The sequence below is a fragment of the Ruditapes philippinarum genome, unplaced genomic scaffold (genome assembly GCF_026571515.1).
Source record: "Ruditapes philippinarum isolate M1 unplaced genomic scaffold, ASM2657151v2 ctg339_1_1_1_1, whole genome shotgun sequence".
Classification (NCBI taxonomy): Eukaryota; Metazoa; Mollusca; class Bivalvia; order Venerida; family Veneridae; genus Ruditapes; species Ruditapes philippinarum.
In genome coordinates this window covers 360,724-384,430 of record NW_026860420.1, presented here as the reverse complement: position 1 = coordinate 384,430, position 23,707 = coordinate 360,724, and the positions used below count along the sequence as shown (strand labels likewise).

At 33.7% G+C, this 23,707-nt stretch overlaps 2 protein-coding genes and 1 long non-coding RNA gene across 4 annotated transcripts; all 3 read left to right on the top strand.

Annotated features, from left to right (window-relative positions):
• The first annotated feature begins 6,623 nt into the window (after positions 1–6,623).
• On the top strand, positions 6,624–7,729 carry LOC132759999 (uncharacterized). Of its 2 annotated transcripts, none has more exons than XR_009629805.1 (3): positions 6,624–6,790; positions 7,169–7,278; positions 7,612–7,729. It is a non-coding gene; the product is annotated as an uncharacterized LOC132759999 (long non-coding RNA). The 2 variants fall into 2 exon arrangements; XR_009629804.1 differs by having other exon boundaries at positions 6,624–6,888.
• Positions 7,730–12,388: 4,659 nt separating this feature from the next.
• On the top strand, positions 12,389–14,953 carry LOC132760003 (52 kDa repressor of the inhibitor of the protein kinase-like). The gene is made up of 4 exons (XM_060751889.1): positions 12,389–12,519; positions 13,041–13,583; positions 14,418–14,433; positions 14,762–14,953. Exons 1-4 carry the CDS (start codon positions 12,389–12,391, stop codon positions 14,951–14,953), a joined length of 882 nt encoding a protein of 293 aa, XP_060607872.1.
• An 863-nt stretch (positions 14,954–15,816) lies between these two features.
• Positions 15,817–23,458, top strand: LOC132760002 (uncharacterized). Its single transcript, XM_060751888.1, has 6 exons — positions 15,817–15,906; positions 19,719–19,824; positions 20,661–20,818; positions 21,800–22,042; positions 22,154–22,232; positions 22,524–23,458. Exons 1-6 carry the CDS (start codon positions 15,817–15,819, stop codon positions 23,456–23,458), a joined length of 1,611 nt encoding a protein of 536 aa, XP_060607871.1.
• Positions 23,459–23,707: the final 249 nt, after the last annotated feature.

Sequence of the window (23,707 nt, the reverse complement as noted above, 5' to 3'; positions counted from 1 at the left end):
TATTGATGTGTAACATTCAAATTTTGGTGAGTGAGCGTAATAAAAAATAATGTTTAAGTAACTACGATTTTTGTACGGGAACTGCTCGCATGCCAGTAGACTTAAATGTTTAAGATTTGAAATATTTTATTTGGTAACGTGAAATACAATAATACAATGAAGCTTGTCAACATGACATAATATCAACAAAAATATGTATGATATATGTACGTAATTATAGCCAAGCAAAAGAGAGGAAAAAGAGATGAAAAACAAGGATGTTGAACTAATGGAGAAGTTATATATTATTTTACTTACCTACATTACAGCCAAAATGTATCAAATGTTACATGAACTTTTTGAAATATAACACGGGCAATTTGCAAATTGTTTCGATTTACAAGTAGAACGGATGATACTGGTAATAAGCTTATATACATCGAACTTACTATACCCATTCTTGTAAGCTAAGAGAGGCTCGCATAATATAATTTTATTCAACTCGTTCAATAAATCAGTATTAAACTTACACTCATTCAATATCTTCTATTTATTTTATAAGGTGGTGGTTTTAATGCACTAAATATATCTAAATGAAGTAGCCCTAATTACTATAAAGAGACATAATAGCTTAACATGTTCAAGGACAATCCCTTTATGAATATTGGTTGAAAAGTATATTGTATATCTGAAATATTAGACCAAAGGAACTTGAAATTTTATCAATATTAATGATAATATCCAAAATATACCCCCTTTACAGTTTATTTATACTGTATAGGGGGGTTTATTTTGGATATTATCATTAATATTGATAGAATTTCAAGTTCCTGTGGTTAGACCGTGATATATCACTTAAATTATTTAAGCAATTAGCTTCATACCAGATCAGAGCCAAGTATCTCATTATCTCGTGTTAAACCTAGGTTTTTGACAGCGAAAATAAAAATTAAATAAATAAAAACGACATATTTAGCAGACACCAATTTAAGAGAATACGCAATATTTCACTTCAACAAATTAGTTTAACAATCTAATAGACTCAGGAAAATGAACTATTGACACACAATCATGGTGCAATCAAAAGCTGTAAGACTATACGGCTATAAGGTCGAACAATCTGAACCAAATATGAACCCACTTCAAATACAGAGCACACTTTTTCTTCTTCTTCTCCTTCGTCTTCTTCTTCTTCTTCTTCTTCTTCTTCTTCTTCTTCTTCTTCTTCTAGTCTATGTTTAATAAGAGCCCATCCGCCCGTAAGGGCACAAAATGCAGCTTTCGCTGTCGAGGACGGAGCCCGGGCATGTCGCCGGTCATGCCCTTAAAGAGTTGATTTTGAAGCATAAAATGGTAATAATTTACCTCCATGCAAATTCCACGGAGAATTAGCCAAAGATATGAATTTTGAGCAATAAGTAGGTTACTGTACGGCGGTCAGTGAGAACTTAAATGTACAGTAACCTGAGACAATATAAAAGGATAGCCCTTACCAGGGCTATTGGTGCCAGCAAAAGGCCTGCCATTCAAGCCATCTATCCGTGCTAGGGGCTCACGCACCCTTGTCGACTTAAAGCCTACGTTGTAGGGCCACTCCCCTAGGCTTTAGTCAGGACATCGGCAGCTGGTCCACAGTACAAGTTCCGATCTTTTGCGCCGTCCCCAGTCTTTAGATCTTCTGCCGATGCCTTGTCTACTCAACAACATACACGTACAGCGGGTAAGAGAGAGGACAGAGCACCCTGAACGGAACATCTATTTATATGTACAGATATTAAAGGTAATTCCTTAAAGATTTCATACAAGAAAAATGGAAGCTAATTTTGTATAACAATTGTAGATGGAGTTTTTGTTTTCCAAATTTTCAGATATATTAATACGAGTATACAAGTATTAGTATTAGTATTTCCAAAGGTTCTTGAAATCGCCGTTCAGCCATGAATATAGAAATTATATTTCATTTCTTGCCTAATTATTTTATTGCAAGTGATCAACACATAAAGCAAACAAAAACACTTTATTTACACTTCCATTCTGTTCTTGTCAATCATTTTGTCGTGCTAAGCTAGATTCTGAGATATTTTTGTTCTGGTTCAGAATCTTGGAGATATCGCCCAAAAGAAAAATATCACAATAACTAAACGCGTAAAAAAATCCTTATTTTGATCAAATGATGTCTGACATTTATCCGCATTAACTACAACTTAATAAAACGAACTCTTGAAATTTTAGTACATCATTTTTGGATCTTCATATTACTATTAACAACAATTCTATTCACACGAAAATCTATGATAAAAGAGATGACTTTAACTTTTGTATAGTTAATTATCCACATTTAGATGGAGACGTACCCCATGCAACATCTTACGGGGTTTATGTTTCTCAGTTAATTAGATTTGCTAGAGCTTGTAGCAACGTAAAGGATTTCAACGAGCGGAATATTTTTATTACCAGCAAGCTTCTAAAACAGGGCTACCGCTATCATAAATTACGGAAATATTTTACTAATTTTACAATCGTAACTTTGATTTAATTTCTAAATTCAATAGTGATTTAAAAACTCTTCTGCGACAAGGGATTAGCCAGCCTGGTTTTTATGGCGATGTGATTTACAAACTTCGTAAGATTTTGGGTCATGGTAATTTTTCTGCTGTTTTTACTAAAATCATCAAACGTTTTATCAAAAGAGGTTTTAAGACATACTGCATGTTTAGTGTTCAACCCTTTTACAGTTGCATACTACGCTTTCCTCTTTTGATTACATCTGATGGACCAAGTGGGAGACTCTATGATGGATAGTTCTTAAAGCCATTTGGGACTGAATTGTCTTAATGTTCGTCTTCTGCCTTGATTTGTCGGGCCCTTGTAGGTGAAATTCTTGTTGCTCTGTCTTCCTTTAGGACATTGAGTACTTTTGTTATGGCCATTGGGTTTACTTTTATATGTTTCTACATGATCATTTTAGTGTTTTACTTATTTAACCTTTTGTAACCATGACAACTGTTAGAATTTCACTTGGCGGGGATTCATTTTATTTACACTGTCTCGTTTATAGGAACATGGTGGGGCTAAGAGCGAGGTTTGGTGCACCATTAACCGGTTTAAACTCCCCAGCAGTCATTATTATGCTGCTGACCGTTCCAAGGCGGCGCCCCTCTTTGTTCCTCAGATGTATGTCTATGTTGTTTCATACTGTTTTGGTGAAACTTTTGCTTGTGCCCTTGTTGTTTTCTCGTCTACGATAAGTATCTTCCCCATTACCTCTAGTTTTTATTGCTTTGATTAACCCGCCCCCCTTCCCCCGGTCTCCTGTCCCCTTCCCCTTTGTGGGCCTATTATTCAATCATTTATTTGTTTTCTTTGAATTCCTAATTAGTTTCAAATTATATATCATTTAGTGATTAACCTGTCCGTGCCCTGTCTTTGCCCTGTCCTGTTTTTGTTTGGGGTCCGCCTGGGCTCCTTGCCACCGGTTCTTGTTGCTGGGTCATATGGGGGTTGCGTTCATTGAACGCCGCCTTCCCTTGATGATCTTGTTTATCATATTTTACAATTAGTTTGACTACATGCGCTATTTAATAAGTGCATCAATCGGCAAAATAATTAGCGGTTAGCGTAATTACAAATATTAATTGCCGGTTCGAAAATAATGTTCTGAAATTCTCGGAAAGAAATACCAGTTTGTTCTGTTACATGGATTATTAATTGCTGGTACACTTTGTGAAAGTGATAATAAAGGTATGTTAGTATCAGGACTTTTCTGTAAGTGTTTGTTTTTGCAAACTTTGAAATACACTTGTACACTGTACAAATTACGCGGGTGGGGAGCGTCATTCTATTTTATCGCTATAGGCTTTGTTTTGAATTGACTTTTGTTGACAGTACATTCTTCTCATTCTTTGCATTGTATAATCTACATTCATAAGATAATCAGTGATCTGTGAAAACGGACTGAGATCTTGTCCAAAATTTCGTCACGCTTGACTGCGACGCAAACTTATCCGATCAGCTGTTTACCGTTAATCTCCAATAATACAATGAGTGAGGAAAATAGCAAAAAGCGGCCCGCATCTGCGTCACTGAGTGACCTCGACTCGAGTGGAGTGAGCGGCCAGACATTAAAGACAGTAGATACAAGTACGCCTGCAAAGGAAAGCAGCATTTATTCTGTCTTCAAAGAGGCTAAACAAGGTAAAAAAGGGAAAAAGGCAAAAACTGAAGGTGAGACTTCCTCAAGCATTGGCGTAGAAAAGCAGTTGACCCTTATTAATGAGAAGCTTGGAAATATGCTGACCAAAAATGACACTGGCTTCCTTAAACAAATCATCAAAGACACAATCTGTGAACTCAAAGATGATCTGTTAAAGCCGCTTATTCACAGAATCGAAATATTAGAAAGCGACGTCATGGACCAAGCAAAGGAAGTAGAACAACTAGAACAACTTAAGAAGAAAAATTCCAAAAACAGACTTGCAAATCTAACGGAAGACAACAAACGTCTGAAAGACCGGGCCAAATCTGACGAATTTCAAGTTAATAAGGTAACAAATGAACTTGAGCACTATGGGCGACGCAACAATATCCGCATTTCTGGTTTTAATGGAGACACAAACCGTCAGTCATCAGAAATAACTACGGAACTTGTAATAAACACAATTAAAAGGAAAACTGGTCTCGTGCATGTAATTGTATTATTATCTCATGTTGTCATGTTTGTATGATCGAAAGAATAAATGAATTGAATTGAATTGAACTCTTTGCCCATGATATTGACGTCGCACATCGTCTAGGAAAATACATTCAAGGCAACCAAAGGCCAGAAATTGTAAAATTTGTTCGACGACAAATCAAGATCTATGTTTTCAAACATGCAAAACAACTACGCCAATAATCAATTTATATAAACGATCAACTCGGAAGTGCTATCCGTTGTGCGATTTAAAGACAGAAACTCCGTAAAAAAAGGCGTGGTCACAAGAGGGTAGGATTAACGCCATTTATTACCAAGATGGTCAAGACGACCAACCTGCTGAACTGCAATACAGGCAATACCAATACTGGTTAGACCTACCATGGCCCGCTTGCAAAACCGCACCAGTACATTCTTCTAAAAACTAAAAAACATTGAAACTAATTTTGAAATCTAGCTAAGGTTTAAACAACTACTTTTGCATATATAACATGAATTTTTTTCTGCTAAATTTCATCGATATATGATCCTTTAAAAAAGTCATCAAATAATATAAACATGAACGAATATTTTAATTTTGCCAATTCATCTTTTAAAACTTTTATTGCGAAACTATACTGGATAACCTTTTTTGCTGTTTTTCTTTTTTTAAATATACGAGTAAAAACACTTTTATTTACACAAAATTAGTGCTGTTTCAATATTTGCGGTGCTATGTTAGTCTTACAAAAGGATGTATTGTTGTGAATTCATGCATAATTTGGATGCTTTTGTTTTTCACAAAACAAAATAAGAATAGCGGGTACATGTGTGTAACTAAGCACCAAGGGAGATACTAGTATTTGAACAATGAATCTCTATTTAGGCTATTTACCCCCATTAGACCATTGATACTTGACGCACGTGGCATGTTGAAACTAGAATGAAAATAGTTGTATTATCTAATATAATATATATTAGATAATACAACTATTTTCATTCTAGTACACGGAAATACAATACGAAAACAAAAGCGAAATTACTAGCAGGTGCGTGAAGTCTAGGTGGCGCACGAAATTGTTTATACGGAATACCTCGGAAATATGGGTAACTCGAAAATACGAGGCGAGAGTATATACAATATTCACCTTGATATAATTCATCACACACCAGTACCGCTTTTGCGACTCCGTAAAAAATGGTATTGCACGGCCGCGCTATATATTTTGACGTGACGTAATTTGCGTTAAATATAAACATAGCGTTAAAAATCTGGAAACAAAGTGATCCCTCGGAAGCATTAATCACAACAAAATTACATAAGAATTGCAGACTCGGTTTGATTGAGTCTGTACATGAGGGATAATGAATAAGTGCAACATCCCTCACGCCCCCTAGCACCGGCTTGAGCGGTACTCAATTCTCAACACTTAATAGTGCTGTTATTAATGATCCCGAAGGACCAGAAAAATATAACAACACTGAAGTGAAGTACGGGGCAACTTTTTACGGCTGCCACACAGCACTTGACACCTGCTGTTGTGAAGAATAAAAATCTGGAAACAAAGTGATCCCTCGGAAGCATTTATCACAACAAAATTACATAAGAATTGCAGACTCGGTTTGAGACGCGCTTAATTAATGTTAGTGTTATACTTTAGGCGCGTCAATAAAAAATGTTCTTTTTTCACTACAAACGGTCTCTATTTTTGGTGTGTGATAAATAAAATAATAAATTCGTGTAAGCTAAGAGGCTGGCATAAAATAATTTTATTAAACTCGTTCAATTAATCAGTATTAAACTTACACTCATTCAATATCCTCTATTTATTTTATAAGGTTTTGGTATCAAAGTTTCAAGTGCGCTAAATATATTTAAATGAAGTAGCTCTAGTTTCTATAAAGAGACATAATAGCTTAACATGTTCAAGGACAATCCCTTATCGAAAAGTATATTGTATATAGGGCCCGTAAGTCTCGTTTACTTTCACTTTCGATTTACGACTTCCGGGTACATCGGCAGACTTATTTACCGTTACGCATATAGGTAACCCAAAGAACTCGAGGGATATAGAAGTTAAATTTGTTTCGGTCCTCTTCAGATTTGAAAGATTGCATTGCACGGGCCAAAAAATGCAGGTAGGTCAATTATCTGACGGAAAAACGAGGGATTTATAGAGTTTAATAAAACTAGTTTATTTTCGGATAGTGACAATTGTTTCGGATGTTTTGTCAAGGTAGTGAATTCTAGTTGTTAAGCTTTTAGTATTGTTTTAAAACTACTGATGTGAGAAATTAATTCAAACCATTTTAACTTATTGAAATAAACAATGGAGAAACACTTTAATTCTAGTGTATATTAAAGTTATACAAAATTCGGACATTGCACAGTAATTCGGATATTTTTTCCTTTCCATTTTATTCTTGTTCCTTTTTCAATTATATATACATGTTAATATGGTACCTAGCAAATAATGATTGAATTAAAAAATATAATATTTGATTAAACCATTTCAGATGTATAGACAAGGAGGTATATGACAAGTATAGAATATACAGTTGTTCAATATGGACCATTAATCAACTGTTTGCACTGCCTATGATCCTGAAATATCTATACATCAAAGGTAAATACATGTAAAATAAATGATTAATTTTTAGTTGAGATCGGAAAGATAAACAATTATAAAAATATATTATTATAATTTAATAACTTTTGGATTTCACTGCATGATAATTGATAAGTAAATAAAACATTAAAAATAGTCATGTTTCACATTCAAGAAGATCAATAATTTTGACTGTTATATATTATGTGTTGTTGTTTATCTTTAATGTTTATTTACTTCAAATATGAATTTTTTCTGTCAATCATGACCAGCTTATTAAATGTAATGTAAATATCATTTCTAGTGTCCTTACACTTGTAACAACATATTTATTGATTTTTCATTCTGCAGATTAAAAGGGAAAAGATGAAGGAGGATTTGTCCATGAAGACCTTTATTGCAACTACCATCTTCCAGTTCCTTAATTTGAGAATGATATCAGAGAACACACAGTTACAGTGAAATATTAGTTTTTAGCTCGACTTTTCTATGAAAAGGGGAGCTATCCTACTCGCCCCGGCGTCGGCGTCGGCGTCGGCGTTGGCGTCGGCGTTGGCGTCACACCTTGGTTAAGTTTTTCGTACCACCCCACTTTATTTCAGAAGTATTACAAGTATGGCTTTGAAACTTACCATACTTGTTCACCATCATAACCTCCATCTACAGACAGGAGTACATAACTCTGTCAAGGTTTTTGACAGAATTATGGCCCTTTTTTGACTTAGAAAGTGTATTGAGCTTGGTTAAGTGTTTTGTACCACCTCACTTTATTTCAAAACCATTGGAGGTATTGCTTTGAAACTGACCATACTTGTTTACCATCACGACCTTCATCAACAGACAAGAGGACATAACTCTGTCAAGGTTTTTGACAGAATTATGCCCCTTTTGACTTAGAAAATACATTGAATATGGGTAAAATCCACTTATTGCCTTAACCCTTTGAGATATTGCTTTGAAACTTTTAATGCTATTTCACATCATTACCCCCATCTGTACGCAAGAGAAGGTAACTCTGTCAGGGATTTGTTTTAAAAATTAAGGCCTTTTATCGACTTAGAATCTTGGTTAACTTTTTTGTACCAGTCAACTTTTTGACTGAACTGGTTGAGATATTAAATTGAAAGTTGGAATACTTGTTTACCATCATGGTCCCAAAACATGGGCAGGAGAAGGTAATTCTGTTAAGGATTTTATTTGAATTATGGCCCTTTTTGACTTAGAAACTCAGTTAAAATTTTCATTCTTGTCCACTTGTTGACTTAACCATTTGAGATATTACTTTGGAAGTTGGAGTTCTTATGTGCCATCATGAGACCTATCTGTAAGCAAGAGAAGATAACTCTGTGAAAATGTTTCTTGATTTGTACTTAGAAATTCCTAGTTAAAGTCTTGTGTGCCCTTAACTGTCAAAGTTTTGTTTTATAGGCAAGCACTAAAAAAGTCGAGCGCGCTGTCCTTCTGACAGCTCTTGTTTATAAGCCACTGAAAATAGTCAAATGTACTTTCCTGAAGAAGATGAATGACATCCAGCACAAAAATCTTAATGTATAAAGAGTAATGCTTTTATGGTGTTTGACACTATGATCTTGTTAACATGTTAATGTCACAATGATAGAAACAGAGTAAAATATCCACATTTCATTGCAGTTTTAAGTATTTAAACTAGATACTCTATATATACCAAAGCTGATAACACACCAGAGATAAGGTTTTTTCATGGAATCACAGTAGAGTCATATGACATTATGGACATTAAATGACTATGAAGTAAAGATTAGCAAAAATATTATATATCATCTACTACTAATATTGTGAGGTAATCATTGATAAGCTCACAAATTTGCAATCAAAGCTTTGATATCAAGCTGAACATTTTTCAATTAGAATATGATTTATAACTCTATGATAATTTGTTCATGTTAATTTTCAAAGTCTTTACATTTGTAAAAGGAAATACTCTTATTCTTGTATCAGTAGACATTCACAGTGTAAAGTTACATTGTCCAAATAACTAATAATAATTCCAAGTGCTTTCCTGAGTTTTTCTTCCACTGGAAAATCAGTGTGATATATATGCTAAGCAGTGCACTATAAATTGTGTAAAAATAAAAGTTTATTAAACTTATGAACTGTTTTTTGTTTCTACTATTTGGCATATATTTATAGCAGTGCTTGATCATAAGAGTTCATCTGCAAAATAAGTGTCACTGTGTACTTTAATTCTCTAACAGCAATGGCTAGATTGCTTGAATATGCAAGCATTGACTATATTAAATACTATGCATGTCATTTGAATTTTGTCTGTCCTGAAATCGAAACAGACACTATCTAAATAATATTGATGAAAAGTTCTTCACAGCTCTTCAATTGACAGCTCTTCAATGACTACATTTACACATATGTACATGGACAAAAGTTAAAAGCATTGTGTGTGTTTTTGTTTTTTGTTGTTGTTTTTTGAAACATTGACAATTTTGAAACAGTTCCAATTGGTATATTAATGTATCAGTGATGTTATTGTTTTGTATCAAGTGCAAACCCTAAGTTTTGCATGTATTGTATAGATAATTCACTTTTGGTCAAATGTCAACAGGTTCAATACATTATAAAACAGGTAATTTGAAACCCAAAGAAGTATATTGGTATGTAATAAACTACCCTCTGATACTAAAATCTTCAAGGAATGCAGAATTGCAAGTCTTCTCCAATTAAGAGAGAGACTTGGGCTTACAAGGGCTAGCAAGCTAGTGTTTTGCTACAGAATACTCAACACAGAATGAATTGCATTAATATTGTTTACTCTGGTATTACTACCTGCCATGTACAATGCAAATCATGGCTTTTCTAAGAGCAGTGAAAGGCTATAACTTGAAGGAATTTTACACATCTTGCCTCAGAAACAAGTTTTTCTTTGAGATGATTTTATGATATTTAAATAATGGTTTATAGATTACATTACTTTTTACAATTGCAGTGATCATGGTGATAATATGAAATGAAACTCAATCAAGATAGAAACATTTTAATGCTGAACATTTATCTTTTTACCATTCCTGTAATTTACAAGTCTATTTATAACAAATTTATCTTAACTGTTTTGAAACTACATGATGCCTGGTTGAAACTGTTTTGGGCAGCCATTTGCAGAAGATAAATTATCTTTGAATAATTAAGTTAATACAAAGTTACAAATGACAGGTTATTTATTTCTAATAAAGACAGGTTATTTTATTTCTAACAAAGACAGATATTTTGTTTAACATTTTTACACTGACATATATCTTTGAAGTGTCTTCAACCTTAGTTTTTATTAGAATACAAGCATTCAGTCAGACAGTTTACACAAGACATGGAGCTTTAAGAAGCTTTAATTCAGTCAAAATCTGTAATGGACTGCCATGTCTCTACCACTATGTACTCCAAGACTGTGTATGGACATTTCCTTTCAACTATGCCTGGTGGTATCACTATTTGATTTCTAATCTGATGGTGAACACTCCAAAATAAATCAAGAGCCATGACAAGTACTCAAGATCCAACCATGAAATCACATACCTGTATATAAAGAAAATTATTCATGAGTTGAAAGCAATAATAATTGGTCAGCTATAAATTTCAATCATTATCATATTGTCTTGAATAGAAAATAATGTTGAAAAGGAAGAAACACTTCTTGGTGTTCCTAGTTTTTTGTAGATTTGCTTTGACAAACTGATCTTTAAAAAATGTGATAGTGAACTAAGTTCTTTTAACCATTTACTGAACATGATTTAACTAAAAATTATGACCCACTTACATGAGAAAAATACTTTTAAACAGTATTTAACATGAATTAACTACATATGCCATACTGTTTGTTTATTTAGCTACACTGTAATTATTTACAAAAACGAGAACATTATATGTTATACAATAATATTTATTTTTCATTAATGTAGTTTAAGTAGCTTTAAGTATATATTTCTTACCAAAACGATTTTACAGCAGAGGCATGCATGTGTATTTTACAATGGATATTGACGTCTTTCATCTTCACCACTGTCCTCAGTCAAAATATCTACAGGAGCAAAATATTTCATTGAATTTTATTACAATTTAAATTGGTTATATACAGCTTGACTGTTTGTGCTTTTAAAGATAATAATTATAAATAAATAATATTTTCAGTTGGAAGAAAAATATATTCCAACTAAAAACACACTGATAATCATATTGAAACGTTTATCCGAAATATGCGCTGTCCGAAATTTCTAAACATTATATACTTCTGAGAGATAATCAGGTAGCGCTATAGAAAATTGATAAAATCAAATTTCACCAGTCTGGTGTCAGATGCGAATGATGTTGTATCAAAAAACAAATTTATTAGATTTACAAATGGAAATGAAAATATTACAACATTTATTGGGATAAACTGAATTTGAAATGACACACCCACCTGAAGATTATACGAAGTTGTCTTTCATTGATACTTGTTCACAAGATGAAACCATTTGCATTTCGTTACAAAACAAAAAACTCTGCCAATTTCCACATATCATTTGCTTTTCCATGTAAGTTTTACTTTCCCACCGGCATACAAGTATTACCCAATATAGATAAGCAATGTTGTTGATATTTGTTTGTACCCGGAAGTGCAAAATATCGTGAAATCTCGCAAGTCACATGACGAGACTTACATACCCTATTGTCTATCTGATAAAATATTAGACCGTGATATATCACTTAAGTTATTTAAGCAATCAGGGGCGTAGCTAGCGTTACGCACTTACGCACGTGCGTAACATTGATCCAGGAAAATAAAAATTCAAATATGCTAAAAACGGTGAGAAAACTAAAGGGTATGGGTGAGGGTGATATTGGAAGGTTTAGAGGCATGATTCGGAATTTCCAATATTAATTAAATAAAAAATATAGATCTTCGAAGTATTTATTTAATAATTTCCAAAGCCTTAAAAAACAATTATGATGACTATATAGAGTGAATAGGCTTTGCATTCATAAATTATCACTATTAATTACTGTAATGCTTTGTCTACGTAAAGAGAGTTAATCCATATATGCGTCGTTCGATCATATAGCGGTAGTTCCCCTTCGAAAGTTACATAGCGCGCGTATTTTTAAAATGGCGAGCGATAAATGTTGTGACCCTCCTTACGGAGATGTCTTCTTGAAGCAGTCACTAGACGCTAACGAAAAGACCCAACTTCTAAACGCAAAGTGGTACTCTGTTCATCATTACGCATTTCCGAGCAAGTAAGGGGCTTCTATTTAACCTTTTGTGATTGATTAACTAGATTAGAGCTAGGTCTAGAATCTAGTTGTTTGTATTTTTAAAAGTACTTTGTTTTTGATCTATCTCTGTTTTAATTTTTAAAAAAATCACTAGGCCTATAGTTCCCTTTACATAATTATGTTATAGATTTACAATAAGTTATTGTCATAAATTTTGTTTAAATATATGCTTTCCTTCATTTTTTATTCATATGAATAGGATATATTAATGTTTATCATACACGTTATCGATGTCCCGCGTAGCTCAGTAGGTTAAAGCACAGAACTGCAGTGCTAAAAATCGCGTACCCCTGTAGGTTCAAATCCTGGTAACTTCTTTTTTTCCCGCTCCTTTTAATAACGTTTTCTTTTTTATAATTTATTTTCAGATATGTTGGAGGAAAATTTCGAAAGATACAGTTCCGTTGGTTTGTCGATAACACATGGTAGCGTTATTCAACAAGTAAGCAGGGCGTATACTGTGCACCGTGTTTTTTATTCAGTGGTAAAGATGAAACCTCTAAACAAAAATCACTCGCAGCTGTCCCTCTTGTCGACCCCAGCAACATCGGAAAAACCATTCAAGCTCATGCAGTTTCAAAATTGCATAGAGAATCCTGCGAGGCTGCCCACAACTTTATTTCTGTGATTACCGGAGACAAAAAGGACATAGTATGCAGTCTATCGAGCGCACATGAACAGACCGTTGAGAAAAACCGGAAAATATTAGTTGCTGTTGTGGACACTTTGATATTGTGCGGAAAGCAGAATATTGCGATTCGGGGTCACCAAGACGACAGGAGTAACTTCGCCGCAATTCTTCAACTTCAGGCAAAGCACAATACAGTCTTACGGGACCACCTTGAGCACGGCAATCCTCGTACGAAATACACCTCGCCCGAAATTCAAAACGAGTTAGTCTCTATATGTGGCGAGATCATCAGTAAAACAATTGTGGAGGCATGCAACGCCGCTCCATTCTTCGGCTTTATTGCCGACGAGGCCACAGATGCGGCGACCATGGAGCAAATGGCTATTGTTCTTAGGTACATATAACTTTACAGTATATTGAGTTATTTATTCATTATTGTGTAAGTATAAAAATATACATTTGTATATCTCTTTTAGTTTCAACACATATATAGACATAAAATAAATATGCGTTGAATATGGTCATAAACATACAAAATTACATATCATAAAATCATAAAATAAATCACGTAACGTCGCTTGTTTTTCCATGTACTGTACATGTAAAGTAGCATTATAACCATAACGTCATTCTATCACACTTTAACACTTTAGGTGCGTCAATGAAAAACAATAAATAATAAAAACGTATTTTTTTATTGTAATATAGGTGCATAAGATATATTCGTGTCTTAAACTTACATGAATTTAATATTCTATTTATCACATACCAAAAAAAGACCGTTTGCAGTGAAAAAGAACCATTTTTCATTGACGCGCCTATAGTACTATATAACGCTAACATTTAACGCGTCTTAACGCTATGTTTATACGAGAAAAAAGACGTCACGTTAAAAAAATATGCACGACACGGTTATGTGATAAGTACAGGATAATGAATGAGTGTAAGTTCAATACTGAATTTATTGAACAAGTTGAATAAAATCATATTATGCGAGCAAAATAATGTTTTATTCAAATACTGAATTTATTTTTATTGAACGAGTTGAAAAAAATTATATTATTCAGTCTCGGGAGCAAAATATTATTTCATTCAACTCGTCCAATAAATTCAGTAATGAACTTACACGAATATATACGAATATTTACTGCTTATACACAGTGGAACTATATTGCAGGAATTAGATGATATATGCTTATTATGATTGAATGAATATGCTATATATCAGGTTGAGAAACAAAAGCGTAGCACACTCTGATAACATCTTAGCTTTTAGTTCGTAACGATACGTAAATTGAGAAACAAAAATCTAAAATAAGAAGAAAGGGCATTAATTTCTGTAAATTTAAATATCGATGAAATGATACTAATGAAAACGCTCGCCCAAAAATAAATAAATAAATAAATAAATAAAGCACTGTGTGAATGTTATACTGTGTCAGAAAGTGTCACTGATATTATTTTATGGATAATTTAAAAGTATTTTATAGATATTTCTTTTTTTGGATCCTCACTGTTCTCGTTTTAAAAATACAAAATTATATTGCAGTATTTACTTTTGTCGCTTTTTAGGTACTACGACAGTGCACGTTCCCGGTCTGCGAGGATTTCTTGTGCTATGCAAACTGTTCTGCCACCACCGGCGAGACTCTCGTGAATGCCTTTCTTCAAAACCCCGAGACAGCTGGAGTGAACCATCAGAAAATGCGAGTACAAGGGTATGACGGCGCTGCCAATATGGCCGGGCAATATCGAGGGGTATAGGCGCGTATTCGACAGAAATTTCCTAAGGCACTATGTACACACTGCAAGGCCCATTCTCTCAACCTTGCAATTGTACATGCATCAAAGGAACCCCTTGCACGCAACATGATGGGCACGGTCCAAGAGATAGCATTTCTGTTCGATTATTCGGCCAAACGTCTCTTACAGTTCCAGGCATCCTTAGCTGAAAATGACCAAGAACGAGCGGAAATGGACAAGCGTAAGAAACTGCAGACGCTCTGTGAAACTAGATGGGCAGCCAGAGCGGACGCGCTGTACACTTTTAAAACAGCGTACGGGACGGTTGTCAAATCACTAGAGAGGTTGAGCGAAAACAACGACACAAAAGCCGGATCATACAGAGCTGCAATTACACAGTTCAGTTTTATAATAACTCTTGTAGCTATTGAACATGTATTGTCAGGGAGTGTGCAGCTATCCAAGCTTCTCCAGTCAACAACATGTGATCTAGTCCAAGCTGCCACCGAAGCAGAAGTTATCAAAACGCAGGTAACGGCTGAGAGAAATGATCCGTTGGTGTGGGATGCCTTATATGAGAAGGCAGTCAGCATGGCAGATTCTGTTGATGTCCAGCCTTCTTTGCCGCGTGGGGGTAGACAGAAAAATCGCTCTAATGCACCCGCTCAAACTCCATCAGAGTACTGGCGTATCAACATGTATCTGCCATTTGTGGATCACATTGTCTCCTAGATAGAAGTTCGCCTTCTTCAAAATAACGAGAGATACGTTATTCAGTTTCTCTTGCCAGACAGGGTATGCAACTTGGACCGTCAACGGATGAATGAAATTTATTCTATCGTACAAGAGGATTTGGTGGACGATCAGGAAACCTTTTTGCGCGAATGTGGACGCTGGAAGACACGGTGCGAATCTTCGCTGTTGCAGGGTCCGTCAACAATAGAAAATGTGCTACAGGATTTACCGACAGTGCTGTATCCAAATGTTAGCAGGTGCCTGCATTTGCTCCTGTCAATGCCAGTGTCTACCGCGAGCGCTGAACGGTCATTCAGCAGCATGAGAAGGCTGAAGACCTTTTTGCACTCAACGATGACCACTGGTTGTCTCTCGGGATGAGGACTTTTGCACATTCACAGAGACAAGGAGATTCAGGCTGACGTTGTAGTAGATACTTTAGCACGACGCAAAAATCGCCGTATGTCACTTTTATTTTCTGATTAAGTGACAGGGTCATTATCTGCGTCTGTTAAATTCATGCAATGTATATCCTTATAACGTATAACGTTCATAAAAGACCTCCTTGAAATATTGTTATACGATCTAGCAAATACGATGATAGAAATAAATTTATTTTGACTTAAATTTCTTATTTTATGGACCTCAAATTGACATGGAAATGCATGATTATAGCATCTATAAATGGTGAAAATCCAGGAAACATCAATTTCGGTCTAGCTACGCCCCTGGCAATTTACCTTTACTAGGGCATCTTGTGAAAATAGCTTGAGACCAGATTAGAGCCAAGTGAAATGAAAGTTAATATTGTATAACAACTTTACATGGATTTTTCTAAATTTTCAGATATATTATTACATTATCAATAAAAATGCCTTGAATAGTTATTAGACGCCGCTTGCAAGCGGCGTCTAGTAGATATGCATTTGTCCATACAGCAATGGGGAAAATTTTAGACTTGATTTTGTGTATTTTTTTTGTTTTAACAAAATCCCACCATTCTCAAATTTTCTAATAAAAATAGCTTTTCTTCTGATGTACAACATGTCACGGAGCTTTAAGGGATTTGAATAAACGTCTAACTGAAATGATAATGCCATGTTTGAATATCATATTCTTTATAATCATTATCTCATTTTATCTACACAATAAATTATGTGCCAATGAGCCAGTCTATAGTCGATCGTTCTAAAACTTAACCGTTGAGAGAGGTAATGACTGAGGCAGTGTCACTTACTTCATTTGCTCCGTCTCTGTTGAAGTTCGGCTCCGCCTTAAATTGTCGCAAAAATTTAAAATGATGCTCCGTATGCTAGCATTAGTCTTCGTTGACGGGGCAGAAGGAAACCAGGTCAACTTTGATCAATATCATATCACTTGTCGAATCATTAAATTACAAGTCACAAAGCCTAAACCACGCCCATTAACAGAGAGGCGGTACTTCCGCAACCGTACGGTCAGTAAGGGGAGATCACTGCAGAACAAGGTTTCAAGGTTTATTTGAATACGTCAGGGCCCATATGGGCATGTGACAACATAAAACAGTACATACATACAAAATAATACAAAATGGCAAATAATATGTAAAAACAAAATACTACAAAATGGCAAATTATAAATGGTCATACAACTCCATGATGTAATAAAATTACAGTAATAATTGACTGATAATGGAGGATGAGAGAGAAAAATAAAAAATCATTGCGAGAAAAAACAAAGAGAAAAGACATAAATCTAATAAGCTAACATTATTTAAATAATAACATAATATTTTTGCAAAATATGGCAAGTTTCAAAAGGATATCTTTATTACTATGGTTCATTAATTTTTCAAATTTTAAAGCACTTGGACGTTCATAGAAATATTTATCAAGATACAGCTTTCTTGTATTAACTAAATGTGAACATTCAAAAAGATAATGGAATTCGTCGCCTAAAGAGTTACTGGTACATAGGTTACAAGTTCTAAGTTCTCTTGGAATATCATCAAACCTTCCTTTTTCAATAGGAAGTTTGTGATTCATACTTCTCAATTTAAAGAGAATTAAAGCTAAATTCATAGGTAACTTGCTGAGGTATGGCTCAAAACAAAAATCCTGTTTATAAATCCTGTAATTTAGACATTTACTGGAATTATTAATTGTACTTCTCCAATTTTGCATAAAATGATCACGCAGTCTTAAGTTGACAGTATTCTTGAATGAAGCAGGAGATTCCACATTTTGATTTATCCAAAATTGCGACAATCCAAGATCATTTAAATTATTTCGAACAAAACAGACCCAATCTGATTTAATATTATTCAGAGTATATAAATTATGAGTTGTTCTATATAGAATGCTGATTATCTTATCATGTTTAGAATTAACTATTTTACCCCAGTAATTGAGAACTCTACTTTTAATTTGTGTTGAAAGTGGGGTAATACCCAACTCCCCATAAATCATAACATTTGGAGTACTCTGTTTCAACTGTAGAATTATCTTTAGGTATTTTAATTGAAATTTATCCACAACACTCACATCTTCAATACCCCAAACTTCACACACATACAACAAAATGGGTGCTATCATTGTATCAAACAAGTGTAATTGCATATCTATTGGTAAATTAAGTATCCTAGATTTCCTAATTACAGAAAACATGGCTTTACGGGCTTGATCAATAAGGAATGTTTTAGTTCTGCTGAAATTACCATTAAATGAAAATTGGACATCTAAATATGAGAAATGCTCAACAATTTCAAGGACAGTCCCCTCATAGTGAAGTTAGGCATATTACGCAAACCTCTCTTGGTTTTCCAAAATATAATAACTTTGGTTTTATTTGTATTTACTTCAAGATTCCAAAGCTTGCAGTAGTCAGACATAGTGTTTAATGCTAACTGAAGCTGCTGAGAGCTCTCTGACAATATTACAGTGTCATCTGCATACAATAGTAAATACAGTTTAAGATAAACTTCTATTTCATCATCACTTAACATATCATTTATATGTTCTTTTAGAAACTGCAAACCTTCATATTTATCAGACATAAAATTAGTTAGATCATTCAAGAAAAGAGAAAACAATATTGGAGATAAGTTTTCACCTTGTCTTACTCCAGTATGACTAGTGAAAAAAATCTGAAATTGTATAATTCGAACTAACACATGACTTAACAGTTTGTCTTCAAAATCATTCGAACATTATGCAATTCGTACCAATATTTAAATGGATATATTCTCGGGACATATTGTCTTGAATACAAATTATTCAATTTTCCCTGATTATCACTATAATTGGCTTAAGAAATAAGAAAAAAAGTTGAACATGGCCCCAGGCAGACAGTGGCTCTTGTTTTAAATGCCAACAATGATGTTCATTTTAAGTATACCAATCATTTCAATTTTACTTGTTATTCAATTTATTTTGCTTCGACCAGACGTTTCAATCTTTGTCGCAACAGAAAAACATTTTAGAATTTCAGACATGGCATTACTTTGTGAATTTATATATTAGGTTCTACTTTTTCACAAAAATATGCAACTTTATTATTAAACAACGAGCACATACCAAGAACATGAAGAAAAATTGAAAATTGATTTGTGCTTCGGATATTTAACTGTAATAGAGAACGATTTTCAATGCTGATTGACTGTTCACATCATTTGGCGGCGTCTTTGATGTGCATCATCATCATTTAACTTGTATTCCTATTATACACAAACGTATTTTTAACATTGGCGGGACCGACTTGCTTTATAAACATTTTTTTCTTTTTCTTTTTCGTGGAAAATAAGTACATTCATTCCTTGTTCTTTGAATTTCGGTATTTTAACTTCCTTATTTGTGCGCGATCATGCATTATAAACTAGTAACTGTAGTAACCATGCATGTACACGCTGTTAATGTTCTACTTAATATGGATATATGTAAACTTGATATGAATATCATATGGGAAAATTATTTATATCAGCAGTTTGCTTTACGAAAAGGAACAATTAGACAACTGAAATGGAAGTTATTCCTTACTCGATTATAATAATTTAATAGTGTTTACGCTATTGTAGAGAAATAAGAAATACACGAGTATGGATACATTTCAGGATCAACTGAAGAAACCATTGTATAAGAACTGGGTAAAAGGAGGTTTAGCATATCAGTACCTCAAAGATGGTTTTTAGACATTTACCGATGACGCTGTTCAAAAAAAACATGTCCGGATACTTAAGGATACAAAAAAGAAAAATATTAAATTTGCAATAAATGTAGTCTAAACAAATTGAAACCAAAGCATACGAAAAGGTTAGATCAACAAACAAAACAATACCATTGTCCATTTCGACAGACAAGATGTAACTGTTTGTTTAGCGATAAAATCGAATGTCCGAAAGGATTTTGCAACGAAATTCATAATGAAATACTATTAAATCATGCATCAAATCCTCCAGCCCCCAATTGGAAAAACACTCATATCAGTGAATGGAGCATCAGTCCTTGGGAGATTGCAAAGTGTTTCATTGACGCACCTGGATACATCGACAAAAAGACAGTTGATGATATTGAAATTGCTGGAATTTTACATGTTTTCATTAACAACATGAGACTTCACCCTTATCTGGATTGTCAATAATATTGTTCACAAGGTAAGATCCTAAAATAAGTGTCTATGTGATTAAATTGTCTATATTATTTACTGTTATCCTAAATAACAGATATTATTATAATTTCTATAAATAGCTTTGCAATGCCTTTCTCCGAGTGGTTAAGATGCTTTTGTTTTTTTTAAATCAGAGGTCAATATCAGAATGTATTCACTGGATATTTTTCATAATATTCATCTCTGTCCCTCCAAATAATTGTATTTGAGTTATATAATTTTATTTTTGCTCAGAATTTCATGAAATGTTGAAGCAAGTGGAAGACTTCTTTCATGTCCCCAGCGAAATGAAATCCTTGCATAAAGGATATTTCATCTATCTTGACTTTTAAGCTTTAGAATTTTGTTTCAGACTTTGCAAGGAAGAAATATGATATTCCATTCTCCGTCAATGGATTTGGTTTAGCTGATTTTACAGCAAGTACAGATAACATGATTACTCTTGTAAAAGATAAGAAAGGGCTTTATCTGAACGAGAATGCAAAAAAGGCTGTGGAGAATATAAAACAGGTACGAAAAATTTTACATAATACTGAAGAATCACTTGTTAAGGCCACCATCCCGCTTTTAAAAGAACGGAATTTTCTGTTCTTTAAGTCAATGTTTGCATGATCCAGAATTAAGACGACCCCGCTTATCCACTTTTAAGACCAACAAATTTAGTCCCAATTCTTTGTTTTATTATTTTTTGGACCACTGATGTAAAAGTCAACACCTACCTAGATCACAAATTTGTTGTAATTATCTGCTTAATGCTCTTAGGCATGGCACTTGATTTCACAAGATGTCAAAACATTGCTATTATTTAGTCATTGTACGAAATATTGTGTGAAAGTAAATTTTGTAGTCACTGTTGTTTAATGGTGTTTTCAGCACATTTATTTTGTTAAGAATTAATTTCTCATATGATAGATGAATTATGCACATCATATAATAATTAATATTGAAATCCGACCAAAGACAATTTAATATTAAATTACTTCAGAAATATGTTTTACTCTCATCAGATTAAATATTATAACATTCACAATTGAGACCAGCCCGCAATTAAGATCACTTTGGTCCAGTCCCGATGGTGGTCTTTATTGAGGGTTTTTACTGTATTTTTATATTGAATTATTCTCTATATATTTTACATCCATGTTGTAAATTTTAAGTTTTCCTCTGACAGCATCCTCAATAAATATCTAATTTCATTGTAAATGTTCTCAATTAGCCAACCAAAATCATTCCAGCTATTATGTAAAGCGTGCTTTTAACATTTTATTTTACTTCTTATTATACATTTTATTTTCTTTTTCTTCTGATTTTATTTTAACAATATCCTTTACAAGCTTAAAGTATTTAGGTTTGCTTGAAGTCATTCGTGGTCATTCGCGTAAAGACAACAATTCTCTACTTTAGTAAATAAAGGAAAGAAGTAAATTGTTTCGATGTCCATATGGCAAAATAATTGAATAAACATGTTTTCTACTTTTTCATTTAAAAAAGCTAAAAAGGAACGATATTTACATTACAACGCAAAACGAAGCTGACGTGTTTGAAGCCGTTACGACTTCTAACAAGGAGAGGAAAAGTGAGTTAGAGGAGTTTGTTGAAAGTGCAGAGCAAGAACCGGTGTCCAAAGACTTTGCAGAAAAAGCAAACAATGATGATGTAGCACAATCACCATCAATAAGCGATACATCTATAGGCCTACTACAGTTACGATGTGAAGTTAACTTAATTAAAAAGGTAACCGCTCTTTTTATTATATTAGGAAATATTTTATAATTACAATCATACATTTAAACTTTGTTTCAGTCTAAGTAAACAATTTGTTTCATCTTATTATGCATTTTTCAGAGTCTAGCAGAAATCAAACAGCTTGAAGAAGTTAGGAATGCACAGCAGAATACTTTGAAATATATATCACAAAAGCAAGGTAATAAATAGTTGAGCTGAGCATCTTAATGCAAACAATAGAAATGATATAAATAATATTCAGTAAAATATAACAAATTCATACCTCATGACCTCAATCGACATAATTCATTGAATAATAAAGGTATCGCAAGTAGACTGAGGGCACAGGATAAAGCTATTAGAGCCCTTTAATAACATTATTTTGTCAAAAATTCTTCTAAAATTCCCGACGATAATGCAAAGCTATTGAACTTTCTTGTTCATCTGGTTGTAACAAATTGTGATACATAGTAACATGTTATTATTACAGAACTCCAGAAGAAACTTATAAAACTGTATCAAAATGAACAAGTAAAAACATGGATATCACCGCTAGCAACGCAAGATAATAATATCAATATTAGTAAAGTGTATGTTCATCCGAAGATGTACATCGAAGATTCGGAGAAGGACACCATTAGTGATTACACAAAAAGAAGCATACAAAATTTTCACGAACTATTTTGTGATATTCAAAATGATACCAGTCAAAGAGGAGATATCATTGAACAAGCCAGCGATACCCAACAAAAATGTCATAACAAACTGAAAAACATATACATCATTGGTGAGGTTGGAACAGGAAAAAGTGGGTTTTGTAAAATACTGATCAACTCATGGTGTAATAGTCGTCTGAAACCAAATGCTGATGCCACGGCTCGCAATGAAAAGTGTCTACTAGATTTGCATAAAGTATCTACATATGATTTTTTGTTTTATGTTCAAATGTGCAACATTCCAGGGGATATTGTCGACGTAAGGCAGATGGTCATACACTCTATGTACGGAATAGCATCTGATTCTTTGATTGAAAGCATTTTCAGTAAAGAATCCGAAAGATGTTTGATAATTATTGATGGACTTGACGAGTGGTCACAACCTGAGCAACCACGTCGGTCTCAGAGGCATATTAAAACTGGAATACCACTTACAAATAATGTTAACAATGCTACAGTTTTAACAACGTCCAGTCCATCAGCTAAAGGTATATTAAATTTGAAAAAATCGCAATATGATCGCAAAATAAAACTTGTCGGAATAGATGAAAACGAAATACAGAACATGATCAAACTTTACATGGAAGCCTTTGGCGAAAGTCTCAAATGTAACGCAGATAAAGATTTAGATTTTATTAACGAATTGAAGGCTGCAAACTTTCCTCATCCTGAAAGGACACCATTGCTTCTTATTTCTTTACTGCTATGAGAGGGATTTTATGTTAAGTCTTTCCCCTACTTCACATCAGGAAATTATACATGCATTTAACAACACTTCCCGCTACCTAGATGACATTTTTAAATCGAATAATCCTTATTTCGATCAATTGGTTTCTAAATTATATCCAAGTGAACTTAAATTGAATAAAACTAACTCTTCAGACGTTATTACATCTTTTTTAGATTTAAACATTTCTATCATTAACAATACTATAGTAACTAAAATCTACGATAAAAG

Bases quoted from the DNA above. Each gene is read 5' to 3' on its own strand.
- LOC132760003 (XM_060751889.1), top strand. From the start codon at position 12,389: ATGGCGAGCGATAAATGTTGTGACCCTCCTTACGGAGATGTCTTCTTG. The intron at 12,520-13,040 runs GTAAGGGGCTTC...TTTTTTATTCAG, and splicing joins CATTACGCATTTCCGAGCAA to TGGTAAAGATGAAACCTCTA.
- LOC132760002 (XM_060751888.1), top strand. From the start codon at position 15,817: ATGTGGACGCTGGAAGACACGGTGCGAATCTTCGCTGTTGCAGGGTCC. The intron at 19,825-20,660 runs GTTTTTAGACAT...ATTTTGTTTCAG, and splicing joins ATATCAGTACCTCAAAGATG to ACTTTGCAAGGAAGAAATAT. The intron at 22,043-22,153 runs GTAACCGCTCTT...TGCATTTTTCAG, and splicing joins AAGTTAACTTAATTAAAAAG to AGTCTAGCAGAAATCAAACA.